Source organism: Dendrobates tinctorius, unplaced genomic scaffold (genome assembly GCF_039654945.1).
Source record: "Dendrobates tinctorius isolate UK_male_01 unplaced genomic scaffold, ASM3965494v1 ptg000133l, whole genome shotgun sequence".
In the NCBI taxonomy this organism is placed as follows: Eukaryota; Metazoa; Chordata; class Amphibia; order Anura; family Dendrobatidae; genus Dendrobates; species Dendrobates tinctorius.
The window spans coordinates 19393937-19420008 of NW_027361801.1; the positions used below are offsets into that span (position 1 = coordinate 19393937).

The window sequence follows — 26072 nt, forward strand, 5'->3', positions numbered from 1 at the left end:
GTGACTGTATACAGTGTATACTCCCCGGTGTGCGGTGACTGTATACAGTGTATACTCCCCGGTGTGCGGTGACTGTATACAGTGTATACTCCCCGGTGTGCGGTGACTGTATCCAGTGCATACTCCCTGGTGTGCGGTGACTGTATACTCCCTGGTGTGCAGTGACTATATACAGGGTATACTCCCCGGTGTGCGGTGACTGTATCCAGTGTATACTCCCTGGTGTGCGGTGACTGTACTGCGGGCACCGGTGCTGGCTGCTGGGCCTCTCCTCCTCCAGTAGGTGGCGGCAGCTGCTGCTCTTTGACTCATTTCTGGGAGGACTCTGCCAGGCAGACCGGCCCCTGTCATGGCGCCGTGCGGTCCGGTGGTGCCGGGCTCTCGGTGCACGGGTGCCTGGCTAGCAGTGCCCTTATTGTTTATTATAGGTCTGTGTTGGGCAGAGGACAGCGCCATGGAGGATATCGTGACGGAGAAGCAGGTGGAGGCCATTCACCGCCTAGACAGTACCAACCTGCTGATCTTCATCCTGCTGCTCACCCTCACCATCCTCACCATCTGGCTGTTCAAGCACCGCAGGTTTCGCTTCCTCCATGAGACTGGCTTGGCCATGATCTATGGTAGGTGCCAGCCCGGGTGGGGCAGTGCAGGAGGGGGGCGACGATGGAGGGTCAGTCACTGCCACCACTCCTGCCAGGCGTCATGCCCCTGCACTCACACCAGACAATGGAGGTGACGGGCAGTGACTGCAGACCCAGGGGCAAGTGCTGTGCATGGCCTGTGCTACAGATATGTATAGTATGGGAGCAACACCGGGCCCTGACCACAGGTCCTCCTGTAATAACACACGCCGGCCACAGGTCCTCCTGTAATAGCACACGCCGGCCACAGGTCCTCCTGTAATAACACACGCCGGCCACAGGTCCTCCTGTAATAACACACGCCGGCCGCAGGTCCTCCTGTAATAACACACGCCGGCCGCAGGTCCTCCTGTAATAACACACGCCGGCCGCAGGTCCTCCTGTAATAACACACGCCGGCCGCAGGTCCTCCTGTAATAACACACGCCGGCCGCAGGTCCTCCTGTAATAACACACGCCGGCCGCAGGTCCTCCTGTAATAACACACGCCGGCCGCAGGTCCTCCTGTAATAACACACGCCGGCCGCAGGTCCTCCTGTAATAACACGCCGGCCGCAGGTCCTCCTGTAATAACACACGCCGGCCGCAGGTCCTCCTGTAATAACACACGCCGGCCGCAGGTCCTCCTGTAATAACACACGCCGGCCGCAGGTCCTCCTGTAATAACACACGCCGGCCGCAGGTCCTCCTGTAATAACACACGCCGGCCGCAGGTCCTCCTGTAATAACACACGCCGGCCGCAGGTCCTCCTGTAATAGCACACGCCGGCCGCAGGTCCTCCTGTAATAGCACACGCCGGCCGCAGGTCCTCCTGTAATAGCACACGCCGGCCGCAGGTCCTCCTGTAATAGCACACGCCGGCCGCAGGTCCTCCTGTAATAGCACACGCCGGCCGCAGGTCCTCCTGTAATAGCACACGCCGGCCGCAGGTCCTCCTGTAATAGCACACGCCGGCCGCAGGTCCTCCTGTAATAGCACACGCCGGCCGCAGGTCCTCCTGTAATAACACACGCCGGCCGCAGGTCCTCCTGTAATAACACACGCCGGCCGCAGGTCCTCCTGTAATAACACACGCCGGCCGCAGGTCCTCCTGTAATAACACACGCCGGCCGCAGGTCCTCCTGTAATAACACACGCCTGCCGCAGGTCCTCCTGTAATAACACACGCCGGCCGCAGGTCCTCCTGTAATAACACACGCCGGCCGCAGGTCCTCCTGTAATAACACACGCCGGCCGCAGGTCCTCCTGTAATAACACACGCCGGCCGCAGGTCCTCCTGTAATAACACACGCCGGTCGTAACTCGCAGGTCCTCCTGTAATAACACGCCGGCCCCACGTCGTCCTGTAATAATACACGCCGGCCACAGGTCCTCCTGTAATAACACACGCCGGCCCCACGTCGTCCTGTAATAATACACGCCGGCCACAGGTCCTCCTGTAATAACACACGCCGGCCACAGGTCCTCCTGTAATAACACACGCCGGCCACAGGTCCTCCTGTAATAACACACGCCGGCCACAGGTCCTCCTGTAATAACACACTCCGGCCGCAGGTCCTCCTGTAATAACACACTCCGGCCGCAGGTCCTCCTGTAATAACACACGCCGGCCGCAGGTCCTCCTGTAATAACACACGCCGGCCGCAGGTCCTCCTGTAATAACACACGCCGGCCGCAGGTCCTCCTGTAATAACACACGCCGGCCGCAGGTCCTCCTGTAATAACACACGCCGGCCGCAGGTCCTCCTGTAATAACACACGCCGGCCGCAGGTCCTCCTGTAATAACACACGCCGGCCGCAGGTCCTCCTGTAATAACACACGCCGGCCGCAGGTCCTCCTGTAATAACACACGCCGGCCGCAGGTCCTCCTGTAATAACACACGCCGGCCGCAGGTCCTCCTGTAATAACACACGCCGGCCGCAGGTCCTCCTGTAATAACACACGCCGGCCGCAGGTCCTCCTGTAATAACACACGCCGGCCGCAGGTCCTCCTGTAATAACACACGCCGGCCGCAGGTCCTCCTGTAATAACACACGCCGGCCGCAGGTCCTCCTGTAATAACACACGCCGGTCGTAACTCGCAGGTCCTCCTGTAATAACACGCCGGCCCCACGTCGTCCTGTAATAATACACGCCGGCCACAGGTCCTCCTGTAATAACACACGCCGGCCCCACGTCGTCCTGTAATAATACACGCCGGCCACAGGTCCTCCTGTAATAACACACGCCGGCCACAGGTCCTCCTGTAATAACACACGCCGGCCACAGGTCCTCCTGTAATAACACACTCCGGCCACAGGTCCTCCTGTAATAACACACGCCGGCCGCAGGTCCTCCTGTAATAACACACGCCGGCCGCAGGTCCTCCTGTAATAACACACGCCGGCCGCAGGTCCTCCTGTAATAACACACGCCGGCCGCAGGTCCTCCTGTAATAACACACGCCGGCCGCAGGTCCTCCTGTAATAACACACGCCGGCCGCAGGTCCTCCTGTAATAACACACGCCGGCCGCAGGTCCTCCTGTAATAACACACGCCGGCCACAGGTTCTCCTGTAATAACACACGCCGGCCACAGGTCCTCCTGTAATAACACACGCCGGCCACAGGTCCTCCTGTAATAACACACGCCGGCCACAGGTCCTCCTGTAATAACACACGCCGGCCACAGGTCCTCCTGTAATAACACACGCCGGCCACAGGTCCTCCTGAAATAATACACGCCAGCCACAGTTGTCGAATTGACACTCCAGGGAGATATAAGTTCATTTTCCTCCTGTAACCGCTGCTGGCTACACAAGCTTTCAACCCTATATCTACATGTAAGTAGTGTTTGTGGAGGGGATAAGTTTATTTAAAAGACAAAAAGATTGAAAAAGTTAAGAAGAGGAGCCATGGACGCCGCAGGTAGTAGGAGATCCGCAGGGTTCTGGTCAAGCCTGCTGTATTCACCTTCACAGCCACATTATTCCTAAACATCTGAATTGAAAAATGATACAATTTACTCCAGGATCTTCTACATTTCTCACTGTTTTGTTTCTGCAGCTTCTCTGCAGCCAATGCATCTCCGTGGTAACAGACCGCAAAGATATGTCTGCAGTGTCTTCCTGTATACTTCTACTTTCTTCCATTTGTCCCCTCCTTTGGGCTAATTTAGTAAGCACGCCCAGAAGCAAAAGATCGATAGATGGTAATATAGCTGCAGGATGAGACTGCACAGCTTTTATCTGTTACCATGGAGATCCATCGTTTGCTTTGGAGCTGTGGACACAAAACGGTAAACCCTTATGTGCATTATTTTATACTAGCTGAAGAATCCCGGCGCTGCCCGGGCATAGTAACTAACTGCGGTTAGTTATAGCAAATTATGATTATAAAGCTGAGTGTATAGCCCCGCTCACTCCGCATAGCCACATTCACTATAATATCCCACATCATCCCGTCAGCCAGAGCTACCGGACTGCTACCCCTAATATCCCACATCATCCCGTCAGCCAGAGACACCAGACTACTACCCCTAATATCCCACATCATCCCGTCAGCCAGAGACACCAGACTACTACCCCTAATATCCCACATCATCCCATCAGCCAGAGCCACCGGACTACTACCCCTAATGTTCCACATCATCCCGTCAGCCAGAGCCGCCGGACTACTACCCCTAATATCCCACATCATCCCGTCAGCCAGAGCCGCCGGACTACTACCCCTAATATCCCACATCATCCCGTCAGCCAGAGCCACCAGACAACTACCACTAATATCCCACATCATCCCGTCAGAGCCGCCGGACTACTACCCCTAATATCCCACATCGTCCCGTCAGCCAGAACCGCCGGGCTACTACCCCTAATGTCCCACATCGTCCCGTCAGCCAGAGCCACCGGACAACTACCACTAATATCCCACATCATCCCGTCACAGCCGCCGGACTACTACCCCTAATATCCCACATCATCCCGTCAGCCAGAGCTACCGGACTACTACCCCTAATATCCCAGATCATCCCGTCAGCCAGAGCTACCGGACTACTACCCCTAATATCCCACATCGTCCCGTCAGCCAGAGCCACCGGACAACTACCCCTAATATCCCACATCATACCGTCAGCCAGAGCTACCGGACTACTACCCCTAATATCCCACATCGTCCCGTCAGCCAGAGCCACCGGTCTACTACCCCTAATATCCCACATCATCCCGTCAGCCAGAGACACCAGACTACTACCACTAATATCCCACATCATCCCGTTAGACAGAGCCACCGGACAACTACCACTAATATCCAACATCATCCCGTCAGCCAGAGCCACCGGACTACTACCCCTAATATCCCACATCATCCCGTCAGCCAGAGCCACCGGACAACTACCACTAATATCCAACATCATCCCGTCAGCCAGAGCCACCGGACAACTACCACTAATATCCAACATCATCCCGTCAGCCAGAGCCACCGGACTACTACCCCTAATATCCCACATCATCCCATCAGCCAGAGCCACCAGACTACTACCCCTAATATCCCACATCATCCCGTTAGCCAGAGCCACCGGACAACTACCACTAATATCCAACATCATCCCGTCACAGCCGCCGGACTACCATTAATATTCCACATCATCCCATCAGAGCCACTGGACTACTACCCCTAATATCCCACATCATCCCGTCACAGCCGCCGGACTACTACCCCTAATATCCCACATCATCCCGTCAGCCAGAGCTACCGGACTACTACCCCTAATATCCCACATCGTCCCGTCAGCCAGAGCCACCGGTCTACTACCCCTAATATCCCACATCATCCCGTCAGCCAGAGACACCAGACTACTACCACTAATATCCCACATCATCCCGTTAGACAGAGCCACCGGACAACTACCACTAATATCCAACATCATCCCGTCAGCCAGAGCCACCGGACAACTACCACTAATATCCAACATCATCCCGTCAGCCAGAGCCACCGGACAACTACCACTAATATCCAACATCATCCCGTCAGCCAGAGCCACCGGACTACTACCCCTAATATCCCACATCATCCCATCAGCCAGAGCCACCAGACTACTACCCCTAATATCCCACATCATCCCGTTAGCCAGAGCCACCGGACAACTACCACTAATATCCAACATCATCCCGTCACAGCCGCCGGACTACCATTAATATTCCACATCATCCCATCAGAGCCACTGGACTACTACCCCTAATATCCCACATCATCCCGTCACAGCCGCCGGACTACTACCCCTAATATCCCACATCATCCCGTCAGCCAGAGCTACCGGACTACTACCCCTAATATCCCACATCGTCCCGTCAGCCAGAGCCACCGGTCTACTACCCCTAATATCCCACATCATCCCGTCAGCCAGAGACACCGGACTACTACCACTAATATCCCACATCATCAAGTTAGACAGAGCCACCGGACAACTACCACTAATATCCAACATCATCCCGTCAGCCAGAGCCACCGGACAACTACCACTAATATCCAACATCATCCCGTCAGCCAGAGCCACCGGACTACTACCCCTAATATCCCACATCATCCCGTCAGCCAGAGCCACCAGACTACTACCCCTAATATCCCACATCATCCCGTTAGCCAGAGCCACCGGACAACTACCACTAATATCCAACATCATCCCGTCACAGCCGCCGGACTACCATTAATATTCCACATCATCCCATCAGAGCCACTGGACTACTACCCCTAATATCCCACATCATTCCGCCAGAGCCACCAGAATGCTACCCCTAATATCCCACATCATCCTGTCACAGCCGCCGGACTACTACCCCTAATATCCCACATCATCCCGTCAGAGCCACCGGATTACTACCCCTAATATCCCACATCATCCCATCTGCCAGAGCCACCAGACTACTACCCCTAATATCCCACATCATACCGTCAGCCAGAGCCACCGAACTACTACCCCTAATATCCCACATCATCCCGTCACAGCCGCCAGGACTACCATTAATATTCCACATCATCCCAGCAGAGCCACCGGACTACTACCCCTAATGTCCCACATCATTCTGTCAGAGCCACCGGACTACTACCTCTAATATCTCACATCATCCTGTCACAGTCGCCGGACTACTACACCTAATATCCCATATCATGCCGTCAGCCAGAGCCACCAGACTACTACCCCTAATATCCCACATCATCCCGTCAGCCAGAGCCACCGGACTACTACCCCTAATATCACACATCAGCCTGGGGTCAGAACCAGAGTGCTGAGTGGAACGGTCCTAACTTCCATACCGGGGATCCCTTTATGAGAGGCCTGACGTCAGAACCAGAGCTCTGAGTGGATATGCCCTGACTTCCATACCAATGATCCCTTTAATAGAGGCCTGGGGTGAGAATCAGATCGCTGAGGGATTTACCCTAACTTCCATACCGGCGATCCCTCTAAGAGAGGCCTGGGGTCAGTACCAAAGCGCAGAGTGGATTTGCCCTCACTTCCATACCTGGGATCCCTTTAAGAGACCCTGGGGTCAGAACCAGAGCGCTTAGTGGAATTGCCATAACTTCCATACCAATGATCCCTTTAAGAGACCCTGGGGTCAGAACCACAGAGCTGAGTGGAATGGTCCTAACTTCTATACCGGGGATCCCTTTAAGAGAGGCATGGGGTCAAAACCAATGCGCTGGATGGATTTGCCCTAACTTCCATACCAATGATCCCATTATGAGAGGCCTGGGGTCAGAATCAGAGCGCTGAGGGATTTGCCCTGACTTCCATACCGGAGATCCCTTTAAGAGGGAGGATGTGTGATGGGTATATGGCCACAGGAGGGGGAATTCATTTCTTTCATGTGCTCTCTGCTCCTTTCTGAGGGGCAGACAATGGCTGGGAGCTTATGTTCCCGGGGATGCTAGATTTCTCCCACTCAGTCAGTGTCTGCTGAGGTGTTGTCGAGTGGGAAAGCTGTTGCTCATAGTAACCAATCACAGCTCAGCTTCTTTTAAACAGCTCTGGTGAAACGAAATATGCTTAGTGATTGGATGCAAGGAAAACTGTTGCTCATAGCAACCAATCCCAGCTCAGCTTCTTTTAAACAGCTCTGGTCAAATGAAAGATGTTTCGTGATTGGTTGGTGTTACACACAAACACACACACACATTCAATTTTATATATATAGATATGCAGGAGAATATGAAAGCGTTTCTGGATGTGTACATGGTACATAGCCTTCACACAATCCAGGGCTCTATGTGTGTATGTTAACTTATCTTACAATAAAGGACGTCATTGTTCTCTGACTTAGAGTCAACAGTACAATCTCTTGATAGTTTCCATTTCACGTGTTTCTTGTCAGTCTACTTGTGGGTGAATATTCACCAGAAAGCTGCCTATCAGCCCCCGACCCGTAAAGCTTGTCCCAACTCTGTATCAACCCCCTCAAAAAGAAGCAGCCATAGCCATCAGACCGACGGGAACACCAGCATACTGCACAGTGGGACCCCCTAACCAGTGGTGGCAAGTGCCGCAGGAAGCACGTACGGCCCAATTCATTACTGCATTTGCACTATTTTTTGTGCAGTTTTTGATGTTTTTCATTTGCACCATATACTTTTCTTTAATTTGTGCCTTTTTAAAAGACTATTTTATGCGTTTGCCTGTTTAATTGTGACCAGGGATTGGGATTTCCAGATGATTTGGCTGAGTCGTCAGCTGTGACAGCCCCCCCATCTACTACCCCAGAGTTATTTTATATACGCCTGCATTTTTTGCAAATTTGATATCATTTAGGGACTTTTTTCTCAAAAAAAGGTTAATGACAAAATACAGAACATTTTTTATTTGGCACATTCATGTAACATTTTTAATAATTTGTCCCCAAAAAGAGGCAACGGATCCCACAAGATATGAAAAAGAAAAATGACCCAAAAAATGTACCGTATGTATTGCGCCCTTAGTATTACATAACGGTCATTGAGATGAAGGATGTCTCTGTTCTGCCAGCTCTTGTGGCTCTTAGAAGGTGGGTCCCAAGGAGAGAACCCCTGTTTAAGGTTGAAATGCGCTATTAGGGCTTATAAACTAGGGTCGTCGGCATAAGCCAATGGCATTAAACTTGGCAAATCATTTTATTTCTGCTACTCACTTTGTGCAAGTGGACACCTGTTCTGTAAAACATGGCCGTGCCAAGTCCAGTAGGGCAGGAGGCTGTCTTCTCTCTACTTCTCGCCTGTGGTTGTCTTAATGGAACCATCCCAGTTAATCCTGGTAAACCCCACCCAAAGAAGTACCAGTTATTTTTTTCTATGTGTGATAATTTACTCAAAAGTATGTACCATCTCCCCCCATACACCAGTGGCTGTGTTCTCTATACCGCTTTGTGAGATTCAGTGTGTCAGGCTACTGGGCCTAAAAAACACCTTTGGTTCAGTGCACAGCATATTAAAGGAAATCGGTCTGCTGGTTTTTGCTACCTCATCTGAGAGCAGCATGATGTAGAGGAAGAGACCCTGATTCCAGCATAGTATCACTTAGTTTACTGGGTGCAGCAGTTGTGACACAGTGAGAGTTATGAGATGTAGAATGCAGCAAAGCTGAGAAAGCTAACCCCACGAACACCAGGCTCTCTATGTACATTGTCTATTGTCAGTGAGCTGTTTATCACAGGAGGGGGCGGTGTCGGACTATTAAGCATGTGCCAGCTAGTCTAGACAATGATAATGTCCTGGTGATAAAATGTTCATTGTAAGTACACCACAGCACACAGCCTGATAAGTGACCCATTGTTGATATCTGTGTTTTAGTCACTACCTCATGCTGTCCTGCTGACAGATTCACTTTAAGTGCTTTAAACATATTTGTGTCTTCAGAAGCTTCGTGTACATATTATAAGTGAAGCCTATGAGCGCGTTAGAAAAGCTGGCATCTGATCTATGTTGTCGGTCTTCTCTATCCCCTGGTGATCAGTTTTTTTCCCTCCATCTGCGCTGTTGTGGGTAAAATGTGGCACTACAAGTGCCAGGTGCGCCAGAGTGGCTTTCATTTTTGATACGTAAAGAGGGATTCCCCCCTAATAGAACATATGGGCGGGAATTATCATTACCCCCAATATAAATACACAATTTATCCTGCCAAACCTGAGCTGTGTTTATTCCTGTAGCCAAACTCATGGAAATCCCCTAAGTTTCATAATGAAAACAAAATTACTGTACCTCATCAGTGCGATGGCTCAGATTTGTGTTATGGAGACTTTCCAAACTCTCCCAAAGTTTGAAAACTTCTTTAACACATGTACTATTGTTCTTTCTGTTGTCGATAATACACTTAATTAAAGGGGTAAAGAGTTTGTTTCATAAAGCCAACTCCTGTCCACAGAGCTCAGATCTTCTCTCGGGAACACCCTCCATAAGGAAGGACATGCGTCTGACATTAGCGATTCTTACCTCCAGATTAACTCTGTATCTGCTGGTAAATAGCATTTCTGGTCTGGACATGACGCGTTCCCTTGACAAGGGCAGATGGGGAAAGGCTGCAGAATCAGTAGGTGCCATATTCCCAAGGAGCAGGAAGATTATGCAGGGGAAGAGCACGTACCCGTGCTTCTTGGTCGCAATGTTCATTTTCCAAAATGGTCAAAGAGTGGGAAAATACTTGGAACCTGAGTTGCTTGTTCTTCTGTTTGCAAATTGCCAGAAATCTTGTGGACTTGTGCTTTGCAACAACAGCATTTAGCATCGGAATAGGGTGAACTTTGACAGTACGGCGCTTGTCATGGTCAAAGTGGCCAAGGAGAGAGCCCGCACCTTCCTGTACCAGGCCTGAGGTGTTTTCACGGCTCCTCTTCCATCCATTTGGCACCTATAAAGCTTCTCTTGGTACTTAGCACAATTATTCTTATTTTTACCTTCTGACACTGCAGCAATTTTGGAGCAGGGGAAGCATGCTGTATGGTGGGATTATCAGTGCAGCCGGCCATCAGCGGTACGAGGTGCGGCTTAGAATGAGCAGCGGACCCCCCGACTATATTTTGTGTCTTGTGGGGGCCTCTATGCCATTCTCTTTTCTCTGGCCGCTCCCGGCACTAGCAGAGTTGCGGATTGCTGGGCTGTGCCGGCGTTCAGTCCTGTCGGCTATATTGGCTGACAGCTGATCTCATTGTATTTTGTTAAGTGGTGGAACGCTGTTGTCTGAGTAGAAGTTGTTTTTCCACCTATCCCCTCTTCCGGCGTGGTCATATCTTTTCCATTTCTAACTTTTAAAGTAATTGTGAGTTTGCCTAGAGGTTATTCTCATGTGATTTCCCTAAGGAGCTCACTGTGATGTCTTATTTAGCATTGCCCGACATGTTAGCAGTGGACAACCCGTCCCTATGTGCTAATTTTCAATCTCCTGTAGTTGGGGTCCCTCTGACATTTGTGCCCACAGCTGTTGATCACCACACACCAATGCTGTGCAAGAAGTATAGTGTGAACAGTGGCTGTAAGCTTGCCACCGCACTTTGATTGCTAGCGTGATCCACATCTGTGCACAGCAAGCTGTCAATCAAAGTGCCGGGCGTGCGCACAGTCTAGTGACCGGTGACTGCACTCGCTCGCCGCACCGACCCTATGCTCCTTGGGGGAATAAATTAATTTTCTCCCAGTTGCCGCACTTACAGTGATGCACCCATTCAGCGTTGTAACATTATTAGCCTGCAGATTAACCCTATATCTGCGCACTGATGGCTAGCTATGACAGCTAGGGGTCTGTTGAAGACCTCCATGTTTATCATTATGCAGCTCCCTTAAAATCCATCCTGTGCCCAGGCTTCAAAGGAGTTTGTGATTTATATTATATGCCGCAATAGTATGCTATTGCTGTATATAGCACATGCGATCATACAATTGCAGGTTCAAGTCCCCAAAGGGGACTAATAAATACAGTGAAAAGTAAATAAAAAAAAGTGCAAGAATATATAAGTTAAAATCACCCCATTAAAAATAAAGATAGTTAGAAAAAAGTGTGGTATTGCCGTGTTCAGAAAAGTCCCATATATTGAAATATAAAAATAATTACGGTAACCCGATTTGTAAACAGAAAAAAATTCAAAGCTCAAAAATTGTGTTTTTGGGTCACTGCAACAATACAAAAAATGCTGTAACAAGCGATCAAAAAGTCATATCTATCCCAAAATTGTATCACTAAAAACGTCATTTCAGCCCGCAAAAAATAAGCCATAACACAGCTCCATCGACCGAAAAATGAAAACGTTACTGGTCTCGGAAAAAATTTTTTATTTCTGATGTTTTTTTTTTCACCATAAAAGTACTGGACCTGTTTGGTATTGCTGTAATCGTACTGATGAGCAGAATCATACCGCGAGGTCAGTTTTATCACACACAGTATGCCTTAAAAACAATTCCCTAAAAAGCAAAGTGATGTCAGGATTGTTTTTCTTTCTTGTTGCAATTTCATCAAAATCAGAGTTTTTTCCGCTTTTCTATTACACTTTGTGGTAAAATGGACGGCGTTATTAGAAAAATACAACTTGTTGTGCAAAAAGCAAGCCGTCATATGTCTAAAGGGACAGAAAAATTAAAAAGTTATGGCTCGGGGAAGAAGGGGAGGAAACAATGTATGTGCAGTTATTGAAATGGAGAGGGGGGAGCCCCAAAAACCTGAAAATGTGACTGATGACAAAAGGGGTAATATGGGTCTGTCTGGATCTAGTTAATCCTTGTTTGTTCATGGAATTTTTTCTCTGTTTTCCAGGTCTGGTTGTCGGGGTGGTGTTGCGATACGGAGTGCACATTACGAGTGACGCCAACAACGTAACCATAAGCTGCGAGCAGCAAACGACCCCGGCCACGCTGCTGGTGAATGTCAGCGGCACCTTCTACGAGTACACCCTGAAAGGAGAAATCAGCTCCCAGGAGGTTAACAATCTGCAGGACAATGAAATGCTCCGGAAGGTGAGATCCCCACTAACAGCCGGAGTATTGGACAAATTCAATGTCAGAACCTAAATTGCAGATTTATCAGTAGCGGGATCAGCTTTACAGCATTGTTTGTGCAATGTCAGCCACGTGATTCAGGTCATAGAGGAGCTCACTGTGCCTGCACCCTCCTCCATGAAGTAGCCTGCTCACTCCTAATATACATAGCTGCAGGCTGGAAACTTTTCTGTTGACTTATAATGGAGTCCGTGGGGGGTTCTGTAGTAGTTTCTGTCACTTTTAGGGCAGAACTGCCTGCAGCACTGATCCCTTGCATCGAGTGTCCCGAAGTATAACACAGTTGTAGCCACTGTATTTGTAATGTGATTGGCTGATCCCCCATGTTGCCAGACTCCAATAAATAGCAAAGCCAGGTTTAAATAATCACTGTAGTTTCGAAAACTTTGCATCAAGAGTGAAACTTTGTGATATCAGAAAAAAATGCCTATTTCTCCACTCGTGAGCCACTTCTTCTCCTCCCTCCTGAATTTACCGTATATATTGAAAGACCGATTCAACTCACTGAGGGATCAGGTTACATGTTGCATATAGAAGGCTCTTGATTGGGATGAGGGAAGCAGCTGTATAGAGTGACGCACGTGTGCACACACAGTGATGCTTTCAAGTAAGGGTTTTAAAGGGAATCTGTCAAGGTTTTTGCTATGTAATCTGAGAGCAGCATGATGTACGGGCAGAGATCCTGATTTCAGTGATGTGTCACTTACTGGACTGCTTGATTCAGTTTCTATAATATCAGTGTTTTATCAGCAGGAGATTTTCACTAGAGGACTAGTTGTCTCATACAATGTAGTCCTCCTGCTCTATATAACCCTGCCCCACCACTGATTGACAGCTTTCTGCCTATGCACAGTGTACTCATACTCCGAAAGCTGCTAATTAGTGGTGGGTTTATACAGAGCTCAGCTTTCAGAGAACTGGGTCCTGTAATGCTCAGAAATATTGTCACTCCTTGTGTACACACAGCTTATTCCGCGCTGTCACCTGAGATGACAGGTAAGCATTCTAGTAAAGCCCCAGCATTATCGAGAGGACGTCTCTACTATTCCCTTGTGATCAGAGCTGCCCTCCCCGGCCCTCTTATTCAGCCTCACATTGGTTATAGGTGTCATTTAGTGACTGTGTGTAAGTCTTTATTATTAGTAATAAATGTAGCACAGACTGTATATAACTTTACTACTTCTGTTATTCTTGCAGGTTACATTTGACCCTGAAGTTTTCTTCAATATTCTTCTTCCTCCAATTATATTTTATGCAGGATACAGCTTAAAAAGAGTAAGTATGTAGCACCGCCGCCCAGCGAGGATGTCACTTCTGCACTCGGCTGCCGATGGCCACTTGTGGTGGATTCGCTATAAGTCGTGTTGATTGAAACGCTCGGTGCTCGACTCGAGTAGCGATCATAATGGAAGTGAATGGCAAATTCCATAATTTTTGTCTCTCTGATTTGAGCACCAGCCGATACTCGGCAATGCTCGCCGCTTGATCCTGCACCCCAATGCTGAGCACGCTCTCCCATCACTGGTTTTAAGGCAGTTTGCTTGTAAGACCCCTAATTCTCTATGCACTTTGCGCCTGGAGACCTTACATTTGGTGCATTTGCTTTTAAAAAGATCTTGGCATATTAGACATATCCATAGGCTTCCTTACCTCTTCCCCTTCATAATACTTTATTGCTGGGACATGGAGGTCCCATCCTTTTCTGAAAAAACATGTTCTGATCTGAGTACATCTCATAGAGCTTTTCCAACAAAGCAGAAAACCTTGGAATTTTCGGCACTGGTATTGGGGGAGTGCTCATTATCGGCCTTTTCCATCCTCTGATTATTTCCCAATGCGGCAGGATATAGCCAATCCAGGCATAATTCAGTGATAATATCGCGACAAGCTGTAGTATTCTGGTGTATAGCGTCTCTTTTTCTGTCCTGAGGTGTGAAGATAACTTCACTGCTCTCTTTTCTGTGTGCACCCATCCTCAGATCCCTGTATAGTGAGAGGTCCTCAGCAGATATTGGGCAGCACAAAGCCTTTACAGTGACAGAATAGTACTTTAATGGACCCCCCATACTACATAATGATGTGGCTATGATATGTCAGCGTTATCTGATGGGTAAATCTCGGCGAGCCCTTTCACCGCACGTCCCCAATCTTCACCATCACTGTCCGGAGACTGAAGATCCTTCTTCTCCAGCTAGGACTGTGCGGCAGGTCTCCTTACAGACAGATTAGGAGCCATGTTGGGCAGGATATTGCCAATGCAATGTACAAATCTCCATAATAAATGTGATTGTTTACTTATAGACCATCTCACAACAGCCTCAATGACCCCCGCGCCCCCCGTATTTTTGTCTTCCTTTCTAGAGGCATTTCTTCCGAAACCTGGGCTCAATTCTTGCCTACGCCTTCCTGGGAACAGTGCTTTCCTGTTTTATGATTGGGTATGTATATCTCATCTGCAGACTTGTTTGCATAAATCAGTGAAATGTATATTATATGGTGTATATTTTTCTGTATCTGAGGCTCTGGAAGACTTAAAGGGGGTCTTCCCATCTCCAAGAGCCTATCCCAATATGTAGCAGGTGTTATAGTAATAATAATAGCAAATACCGCTAATTAGAAATGTAGTATAGTTCTTCGGATTCGCTATGTCTCTTTCCTCATGTGCAGGCATTGAAGGACCTTAGGTATCCATGGTTATGACCACTTATATAGTGTCAGCTAGTTGCTAATGGTTATACCTATGGATTCTTAAGGTCCTGCAATGCCTGCATATAAGGAAAGAAACATTGCAAATCAGAAGAACTATTCTACATTTCTTTTTTAAGCTGTTAATTTTTATTGATGATACATCCGTTATTGACAAATATAAAAAGGTCACAAACATCTTTTACAATCAAAGACAAAGAAAGTTGAAAGAGAGTCAATATCTCGTCCAACACATTGAAAAATAAACCTAAAGCAGTTTGACAAAGTTGTAACTTTAAGGGTATGTGCACACTTTGCGGTTTCTGCTGCGTTTCCGGCTCTGCAGAAACGCAGCAGATTCTGCTGCGTTGTACAGTACCTTTATTTCCTATGGAAATAAAAAAAAAGCTGTGCACATGCTGCGTTTTTTTCCGCTCGGTTTTCAAAACGCAGCATGTCAATTGTTTGGTGCAGAAACGCTGCAGTTTTACACCTCATCCATTATGAGGTGTAAAACCGCAGGGCAAAACTGCAGATAAACCGCATGTCTTTGTCCTGCGGATTTACCTGCGGTTTTCTCTACAAAATCCGCAGAGACAAAAAACTATGTGTGCACATACCCTAATATGAACAGACAAAAAGACAGAAGACACATTGTTGGGAAGGAGAAGGGAGGGAGAGGAAGGGGGGGAAAGCAAGCACCCGAAGGAGGGAAGGACAATGGTCAGATATCTATCTATTCTGAACTTTGCGCCCAGAAGTAGTCCCAAGGAGCTCAGACCGAGTCAAAGGACTCCACCTTTGCATTGAGTATCGCAGTCATATACTCCATCCGTCTAATATCATTAATTCTGTAAAGTAGATGGAGGAAAGGCGGCGAGGAAACCTGCCTCCAATTAAGGGCAATCAAACATCTTGCTGCAGTAAGAATGTGAAGTAACAGCTTTTCCCCATTCCCCTAGGGGTAAGATTTAGCAGATATATAGTCGGATCTAGCCCAACTTCAGCATAAAGCACCTTCAGCATAAATCAATGAACTTACTTCCTTCCAAAAATTCTGAATCTCTGAACACGTCCAGAAAATATGAAAGTGTACCCCCTTTCCAGGCCACAACTCCAACACACATTTGGAATCGCAGGGTTCAGTCTATTCAGAAGATTGGGAGTGTGGTACCAAAACATTAATATCTTGCACTAATTCTCTTTATAGAGGGTACACATAGAAGATTTTGCCACCTTTTCCCAAATGATATGCCATTTTGGGGTTCCCTACCCAGAATGGATTCCCATTTGTTCATATAGGGATGCTTTAGCTGACGATCGTCTCGAGGGGAACAGAGAATTTTATAGATTTCTGAAATCAAACCTTTAGTCATCGTCACCTTCCTGCAAAGCCTCTCAAAATCAGTTGGGAGGGAGATTCCTGAGGAGCCAAAAAGGGAAGAGGCAAAATGCTTGATTTGTAAATACTGGTAAAAATTTTTTATAAGTAATATAGAATTTAGATTTAACTTCATCAAATGAAAGCAGCCCAGGCATGTCCCCGTCCACCACATCCGCAAATCTAAATAGGCCTGCAGAGGACCAAGGATGGGCCATTGCATGTTCCAGACTGCTTCGTAACAGGGGTTGGAGAATGAAGGAAATCATAGGCGAATTTGGAGAGGCTAAATCAAACTTCTTCATACATGTATGCCATATTTCCCTTGTAAATCGAATCGGGCCCAAAAGGGGCTCCGGAATTATCACAGTCCTTTTGGACCATAGCAAAGAATTAGGATGGATTGGGGCCAACCACAACTTCTCTATTTCTGTCCATTTATTTTATGCCCAAAGTAAGGTCCACGAAGGGATTCTATGAAGATGAGCAGCTCAATAATATTTAGTTACGGTATGTCTGGGACCGATAATCCTCCCTGTGACTTATGGGAGACGAAGACACGCCTAGGATCCGATGATGACCATCTTTCCAAAGGAACCTCATCATAGCTGCCTGGAGAGATTTGAGCTCACTCATGGGAACCTTGACTGGCAAGGTCCCAAAATAATAGAGTAGTTTGGGGAGGAGGGACATCTTGAGCGAGGAGATCCTACCCAAAAATGATATCGGGAGCGACTTCCATTTATCTAGCAATCTCTTCAACTCAGTCAGGAGTGGCGGGAAATTGGAACTATATAAGTTGTCGTAAGAGGAAGCAAGTTTAACCCCCAAGTATTGAATATTCTCAACTCTCCACCTGAATTTAAAATTCAATTTCAGGTGATCCAGTACATCTGGGGGGATGTTCAATGGGAGGACCTCATTTTTTGACTCGTTCAACTTATACCACGACAAATCGCCATATTTTTTAAGATCATCCAAAAGATTAGTCAACGTAACATGAAAATTAGTCAGTCAAAAGAACATCATCAGCAAATAAGGAGATCTTAAACATCTTATCCTGAACCTCTATCCCTGAAATGTTCGGATTTTGCCTGATCATAGCCGCAGGCGGCTCAATACATAAAGCATATAATGGGGGCAATAGAGGGCAACCCAGACCTGTCCCATTCGATACTTTAAATGGGGATGACGTATGGAAGGGGAGCTTGATTGAGGCGATGGGAGCATTGTACAGTACTCTTAGGCCTCTTTCACACATCAGTTTTTTGCCGTCAGGCGCGATCCGGCTTTTTTTTGTAAAACCGGATCCGGCAAAATGCAATGCCGGATCCAGTTTTTCCCCATTGACTTGCATTAGCGCCGGATCGCGCCGGATGGCATTGCGTTTCATTCGTTTTTTGCCGGATCCGGCTACTTGTCTCATTCCGGCGTCTGGAAAAAACGGCTACTGTAACGTTTTTTGTCTCCGGCGAAAAAGCCGGAAACGCCGAATCCGGCGCTTCCAGCTTTTTGCTACAATGAAAGTCTATGGGCGCCGGAATGCGCCGGATCCAGAAAAAGACGGATCCAGCCACCGGATCCGGTTTTTTAAGTCTGCGCATGCTCAGATCCAATTGGCCAGCCCCCAGAAACAGATATAACCTGCTAGACGGATCCAGCAAAAAAACGGATCCGTTTCTACAGTTCTCCAAAATTTATGCCGGATCCGTTTTTTCTAAAAATAGCCGGATCCTGCCTGACGGCAAAAAACTGATGTGTGAAAGTAGCCTTAAAGCTGCTAGGAAGGGGCTCGAGAACCAAAGTCATTTAAGGCTTCAAAGATGAAGGATCAATTAAGGCGGTCAAATGCCTTTTCCGCATCTAGACTCAATATCAGACACTGTAGTTAATTTTTGTTAGCTACATCAATTAAATCTATGGCCCTTCTAGTGTTGTCTCCCCCCTGCCGGTTAGGAACAAAACCCATCTGATCCTTGTTGGTGAGCTGAGGGAGTCAACAGTTCAACCTATTATCCAACAAGTGAGTGAACACCTTAAAATCAGAGTTCAACAGCGCTATTGGCCAGTAGTTCGAACACTCCAGGGGATCCTTCCCCTTCTTTGGGATAAGAACCAAGTAGGAATGGGCCAATGTTTCCGGCATGGGGGAGCCCTCCAAGAAAGAGTTAAAGAGATTAACCATGTGAGGGGAGAGCTCTTCTGCAAAGGTTTTGTAGTACAAATATGTCAGCCCGTCAGGACCAGGAGTCTTGCCCGAGTGGAGGTCAGCTAGCATGTTGACGATCTCCTCCCGCGTCACACTCCGGTTAAGAGACTCCAAAGCTACCGAGGGAAGAGTTGGTAGAGTTAAGCTTGAGAGAAATTGGTGCAGCATACCCCCTTCTATCAGATTTGTTTGGGTATATAGTATCTTCTAAGTTGCATAATTTGCTATAGAAACTATAGCACAGATCTGAAATTACAGCAGGATCATAGTGGATCGTACCATCAGAACCCCTCAAGGCCTGAGGATGGGAACTTAGGGCTCTATCCTTTAACATCCTGGCTAAAAGAATGTGTGCTTTGTTACCCTTTTCATAATACTTTTCTTTAGAGTAGAGAAGGAGTTTTTCGATCCTGTGCGATGTTATATCTTTCCATTTATCTCTGAGCGCCACAACTCTATTCAAGGCCCCAACTGATGGTGAGGTTACCAGCCTTCCTTTATGCAGTGCCCCCTCATAACTGCCTTATGAGCTTCCCATAAAACTGCTAGAGAAGAAACCGAACCCTCATTCAGATGGAAAAAGTCAGAGATATGGTTCAACAGGGTCCTCTTAATTGTCGGATTGTTGAGCAGGGCAGAGCAATGAGCCGGAGCCATTACAGGAGAAGAGGACATCATCGCATGAAGAAGGGAGGCGCCGGACGGGACGGCGACACCCATCGGACCGGACCGCCCACCTCCGTGAGTATAATATAACGTGTTTTCTCCTTCGTCTCATTGGGGGACACAGAGACTGTGGGTGTGTGCTTCTGCCGTCTGGAGGCTGACACTAAGTATACAAAAAAAGAGTTAGCTCCTCCTCCGCCGCATACACCCTCGCCCCCAGACCGGGCGTAACTCAGTTTTTGCTTAGTGTCTGATGGAGGCACACGCAGTCTGGAGCTCCAGACTAGGTTTTTTTTTTTTGTTTTTTTTTTCCTTTCTTTGAAGATAAGACAGGGGCGACGGATCCTATAGAGAGGGTCCGATCTCCCCAAATCATCAACGGGCGACCACGTGTGAGTAGTCCTCCACGTGTTTTCTCTCCCGCACCGAGGGACACATCTGGGACTTTTCCCCAGACAACCATTTTTCTTTTTTATTTTGTAAAGAGGGGCAACGCATCCTGATGAGAGGATTCGATTTCCCCATGAACTACAACGGGCGAGCACGTGTGAGCGATGGGCGATCCCCAACGGACTCCACGTTTTGTTCCTCTCCTGCAACGCGGGATTTCAGGTTGGCCCCTTCCACCCCTAGGTAGTGACACCAGGGGTGCAGTTGGAGGCGCAGGTGAGCCAGGGGATCGAAGCATCCACCCCCAGTAGCCTCCCCCTCCCCGCCCAGGGATGGGGTTGAGAGCACCCCAAGAGAGCCCCCCCGGCGGCCAGGCTCACCTTTTTTTGTAGGGTCACCCCCCGGAACGGGACCCTCCAGAATGCGCCGCGGGGCTGTCTGTTCCCCCGCCCGACGGGGTTACTTTTTCTCACGGGGCCCGACTCTCTCCCCGGTGGAACCCGGTGCGAGTAGTGCCACATGCGGAGTGCGGCCAGAAGTCCCGCCGGCGGCCGCGGTCCCCGCGGTATGGGGAGATCCGCAAGGCCGCGCGAGGCCTGCCCGCCCCTTCCGGTGGTAGCCGGAAGCCCCGCCCACTGACTTCCGGCAGCCCGGCGGGCGCGCAGTGACCGGGGAGCGCGCGCCCTCCTCCCACTCCTCATCGCAGGTCCTCGCCGGAGTACGGCTGAAGCTCCGCCGGCGGCCGCGGTCCCCGCTGTATGGGGAGGGCCGCGAGTTCCGCGCGAGGCCCGCCGCTTCCGGTGGGGGCCGGAAGCCCCGCCCACTGACTTCCGGCGGCCCGGGGAGCGCGGCGGGCGCGCACAGTGACCGGAGGCTCCCGCCCCCCCTCCCCCTCCTCGCATTTCCTCGCCGGAGTGCGGTCGGAAGCCCCGCCGCCTCTCTCCAAAGTGCACCGCAGTGCCCCCGGCGAGTAACGGCACGTGAAGCAGCTCGTCCACGTCTCAGGGTTTTCGCTGCGTCCAGAGCACCCCGTGGAAGAGGTGGGACGTTACCGGTGGGTGAGTGCAACCCCGTTTCGAGTGCCGCACTGGTTGTCAAGGAAGGGGTTACCCTCCTCCTCCTACCCTACCCTGCAATATGTCTGGCAAAGGGAAAGCTCACTCTTTCCTATACGCTGTTTGCGTTTCCTGTGGGGTCAGGCTGCCTAAGGCGCAGCCGGGTAAATTTTGCGAAGCCTGTGAGTCGGAGCGAGCCCAGGAGCCCCCCATTGTTGCAGAGCCCAGGGGTCAGGACCCCCCAGAATGGGCAGTGTCTTTATCGCATTCTATGATGTCCCTTACGAAGGAAATTGAGTCCCTTCGGGGCCCGGGCAGGGTCAAGGATGGTGGTCTGCCAGCGGAAGACAGCTCGTCCACGTCTCAGGACCCTTCGTCCGTTAGGGGCCGCTCCAGCACCAGACAAGCTCATGGTAAGAGAGCTCGTTCTCCGTCGGCCGGGCCCTCTGGGGAGTCGGCGGCGATTTTTAGGGCATCTCGTTCCCTGTCGCCAAGCTCAGGAAGCGATCAGGACGAGGGCGAGGAGGAGGAAGCCTGGAATCCAGAAAGCCTGGGATACCAGGACTCGGTGGACAGCCTCATTGAGGCGGTCAACCAGACTTTAGAGATCGAGGATGATGTGTCCACGGCCTCAGGTCACAAGGTCTCCTTCAAGAAAACCAGGCGTCCGCATAGAAGGTTTGCCACACATCCGGAGTTCGAGGAGCTAGTCCAGAAACATAGGGAACACCCGGATAAGCGCTTTGCAATGCAAAAGGCGCTGCAAGCAAAGTATCCGTTTCCTCCTGAACTCCATAAAGGGTGGGTGGAGTCGCCAGTAGTGGACCCACCGGTGTCACGTTTAGCATCAAGATCGCTATTGTCGATACCCAGCGGTTCTTCTATTAAGGACCCAACTGATCGCCTCATAGAGGGGCTTGCCCGCTCAGTGTATGAGGCAGCAGGGTCGGCTCTGGCCCCCTCCTTTGCGGCTACCTGGGTGGCTAAGGCCATGGTTTCATGGGCAGACACTCTGCATAGGGCCCTCCAAGACAGGGATCTGCCCGCGGAAATCTTGGAGGTGACAAATCAGATATCAGGAGCGAGTGATTATCTCGTCGGCGCCGCTCTGGATGCGGCCGAGTGTTCTGCTGTGGCAGCAGCAAATGCGATCGCCGTAAGGCGAGCATTATGGCTGAGATTATGGAAAGCGGATTCTATCTCTAAAAAATCCTTGACCTCATTGCCTTTTCAAGGCAATCGGTTGTTCGGTGAAAAGCTTGATAAGCTTATCTCAGAAGCCACAGGGGGGAAGAGTAGTTTTCTACCGCAGCAGAAGAGTTGGCCGGCATTCAGGCAGACGCAGAGGCGTTTTCGGCCCTTTCGTAGCTCCTGGAGGTGGACTTCGGCCAGGGCATCCACCTCCGCAAATGATGGTCAGATTAGAGAAAGGCAAGTTTCTTATAGGGCCAATCCGCTGGGTAGAGGCCGAGGCCGTTTGCCCAGAGCGAGGGGGGCCAGATCACAAAAGCCTCCAGCAAAATGACTCGAGGCACTTCGTACCTACGGACGACAGAGTGGGCGGACGCCTACTAAGGTTCAGCCACGTTTGGGTCGCAGTGGCACGCGACGCTTGGGTGGCAGAACTGATATCGTCCGGGTACAAGATAGAGTTTGTCGGACTCCCGCCACGGCGTTTCTTCCGTTCCCGGCTCTCCGGAACAGAATCGCAGGCGGAAGGTCTGTTGCAGGCTATAATGACGCTACATACAGCGCAACGGGGTCATTGTCCCAGTGCCGAAAAGCGAAGAGACGCAAGGTTTTTACTCCAACCTGTTTTCAGTCCCCAAAAAGGACGGGACAGTAAGGCCAGTACTGGATTTAAAGATCCTGAACAAGTTTATCAGGGTCAGGCGATTCCGGATGGAATCCCTCCGTTCGGTCATTTCAGCCATGGATCCAGGGGAATTCCTGGCCTCGATCGATGTGCAGGATGCATATCTACACATCCCGATTTTTCCTCCACACCAGAGGTTCCTGCGTTTTGCGATCGGAGGGCGACATTTCCAATTTGTTGCTCTGCCCTTCGGTCTGGCCACTGCCCCCAGAGTCTTTACAAAGATAATGGCGGTGGTTATGGCCATCCTGCATGCTCGGGGCATAACGGTACTACCCTACCTGGACGACCTTTTGGTAAAGGGGCCGTCGTTTCAGGCGTGCCAGGAGAATGTCGGTATCACTCTGGATACCCTGGCCCGCCTAGGTTGGCTGATCAATCGGAACAAGTCGTCCTTGTTTCCGGCTCAGAGAATCGTATTTCTAGGCATGGTTTTCGACACCTCCCAGGGGCTGGTGATCCTCCCTCAGGACAAGGCGCAAAGGATCAAACAGGGGGTACGGAACCTTCTTCAGCCGGGCTCCAGATCCATCCGGTACGGCATGAGTGTGTTGGGCAGAATGGTGGCGGCGATGGAGGCAATCCCGTTTGCCCAGTTCCATCTCCGTCCGCTTCAACATGCGCTTTTGTCAGCATGGGACCGAAGGCTGCTTTCCCTCAATCATCGGTGCAGTTTGTCTCCACCGGTCCGACGGTCACTCCAGTGGTGGACTCACGACTCGTCTCTGGTTCAGGGGAAACCCTTTCCCCCGGAACAGTGGTTGGTGGTGACGACCGATGCAAGCCTGCAGGGTTGGGGAGCAGTTTTCCAGAGTCACACAGCCCAGGGGCGGTGGTCCTTTCGGGAGGTAATTCTCCCGATCAACATTCTGGAGATACGGGCAATACGATTAGCCCTGCAACATTTTCAGCGTTGGCTGACAAACCGGCCGGTGCGCGTTCAGTCGGACAATGCTACAGCGGTAGCGTATGTGAACCATCAGGGGGGCACGCGCAGCCAGGCAGCCATGCGCGAGGTCGGGCTGGTACTGCGTTGGGCCGAGAAAAACCACGTGGTAATTTCAGCGGTGCACATTCCGGGAATCGAAAACTGGGCGGCGGATTTTCTCAGCCGACAGGGGGTCGCGGCAGGGGAGTGGTCCCTGCACCCCGAGGTTTTTCAACAGATCTGCCAACGGTGGGGGACACCAGACGTGGACCTTATGGCATCCAGAGAGAACGCCAAGATTCAAAGGTTCGTCGCTCGATCCCTCGACCCGCAGGCAATCGCAGCAGACGCTCTGGTGCTTCCGTGGAGCCAGTTTCGGCTCCCGTACTTGTTCCCCCCGCTACCTCTGCTTCCAAGAGTCATCAGAAAGATAAGGAGAGAGAAGGTTCCAGCAATTCTGCTGGCCCCAGACTGGCCTCGGCGGGCCTGGTATGCAGATCTGGTTCAACTAGTGGTGAACGTACCCTGGCGTCTCCCAGATCGGCCGGACTTACTGTCCCAGGGGCCGATCTGCCATCCGAACTTAGGGGCCCTGTGTTTGACGGCGTGGCCATTGAATCTTGGCTGTTAACACAGGCAGGATTCAGGCGCGATGTGGTGGCCACGATGGTGAGTGCCCGAAAGCCTTCCTCGGCGAAGATATATCATCGGACTTGGGAAGTGTTTTTCCGTTGGTGTAGGGATCGCGGAGTGGCTCCTCTGGTTTTTTCGATCCCCAACGTACTGGCTTTTCTGCAGGCAGGGCTGGACGCGGGATTGGCTCCGAGTTCGCTCAGAACGCAAGTCTCGGCCCTGTCGGTGCTTTTCCAACGAAAGGTCGCTTCGGTCTGGCAGGTTAGGACGTTTATGCAAGGGGTCGCACATTTAGTACCCCCCTATAAGGCACCGATGGAATCATGGGACCTGAACTTAGTGCTCAGGGCCCTTCAGGAGCCTCCCTTCGAACCGTTACAAGAAGTCTCCTTACCTTACCTGCCCAGGAAGGTCGTTTTTCTGGTAGCGATAACATCTATTAGGCGGGTTTCGGAACTGGCGGCTTTATCTTGTAAACCGCCGTTCCTGACTTTTTATAAGGATAAAGTAGTTTTAAGGCCAGCTCCCCCCTTCTTGCCGAAGGTTGTCTCTGCATTCCATATCAACGAAGACATTGTCTTACCCTCGTTTTGCCCGGCACCGGTGCATAGGGTAGAAAAGGCATTGCACACCCTGGATCTGGTAAGAGCCCTTAGGAGATATGTGACAAGGACAGCGCCATTCCGCCAGACAGACTCTCTATTTGTGATTCCAGAAGGGCGGCGGAAGGGACTCGCTGCGTCCAGAGCGACTTTGGCCAGATGGGTTCGTCTGACAGTCCAAGAATCATATCAAATCAGTGGCACGCCGGTTCCGGCAGGGATCAGGGCACACTCGGCTCGAGCAGTGGGTGCCTCATGGGCACTGCGACACCAGGCTTCAGCGGAACAGGTGTGCAAAGCAGCTACCTGGTCCAGTTTGCATACGTTTGTCAAACATTATAACGTACATACCCAGGCATCCTCGGATGCAAGCCTGGGAAGAAAGATTCTCCAGGCAGCAGTTGCGCACCTCTAATCAGGGGTGCAAAATAGCATGGATTGGGTGAGCTAAGATCCCGCCCAGGGACTGCTTTAGAACGTCCCACAGTCTCTGTGTCCCCCAATGAGACGAAGGAGAAACATGGATTTTTGTGAGTACTCACCGTAAAATCCTTTTCTCCGAGACGCTCATTGGGGGACACAGCACCCACCCTATTAGCCAGTTGGCATCTGTTTATTTTGAATTATACAAATCCTTATGTAAGGATCAGGGTGGTCCCTTTTTCAGACGTATAATTTCTTGCCTGAGTTTAAGGCGCGTTCTCCTACTGCTTATGCACTAAACTGAGTTACGCCCGGTCTGGGGGCGAGGGTGTATGCGGCGGAGGAGGAGCTAACTCTTTTTTTGTATACTTAGTGTCAGCCTCCAGACGACAGAAGCACACACCCACAGTCTCTGTGTCCCCCAATGAGCGTCTCGGAGAAAAGGATTTTACGGTGAGTACTCACAAAAATCCATGTTTTCTGCTCTTTCAGGTTACATCGGAGGCTTATCTACAGCATTACAGAATTCTGTAGATAAGCCCCCGATGTCTATGCCGGCAGCTAATAGGGGGAAAAAAAGGGTGACAGATTCC

At 50.2% G+C, this 26072-nt stretch overlaps 1 protein-coding gene across 1 annotated transcript in view; it reads left to right on the plus strand.

The window, feature by feature from the left end:
* The first annotated feature begins 301 nt into the window (after nt 1-301).
* The window catches only part of SLC9A6 (solute carrier family 9 member A6), a 65129-nt gene continuing 39358 nt past the window's right edge, over nt 302-26072 (plus strand). The window contains exons 1-4 of the mRNA XM_073543531.1: nt 302-620; nt 12390-12589; nt 13829-13906; nt 14993-15069. Of these exons, the coding sequence (XP_073399632.1) occupies nt 350-620; nt 12390-12589; nt 13829-13906; nt 14993-15069 (626 nt within the window). The 5' untranslated portion in view covers nt 302-349. The remainder of the gene's footprint in view (nt 621-12389; nt 12590-13828; nt 13907-14992; nt 15070-26072) is intronic.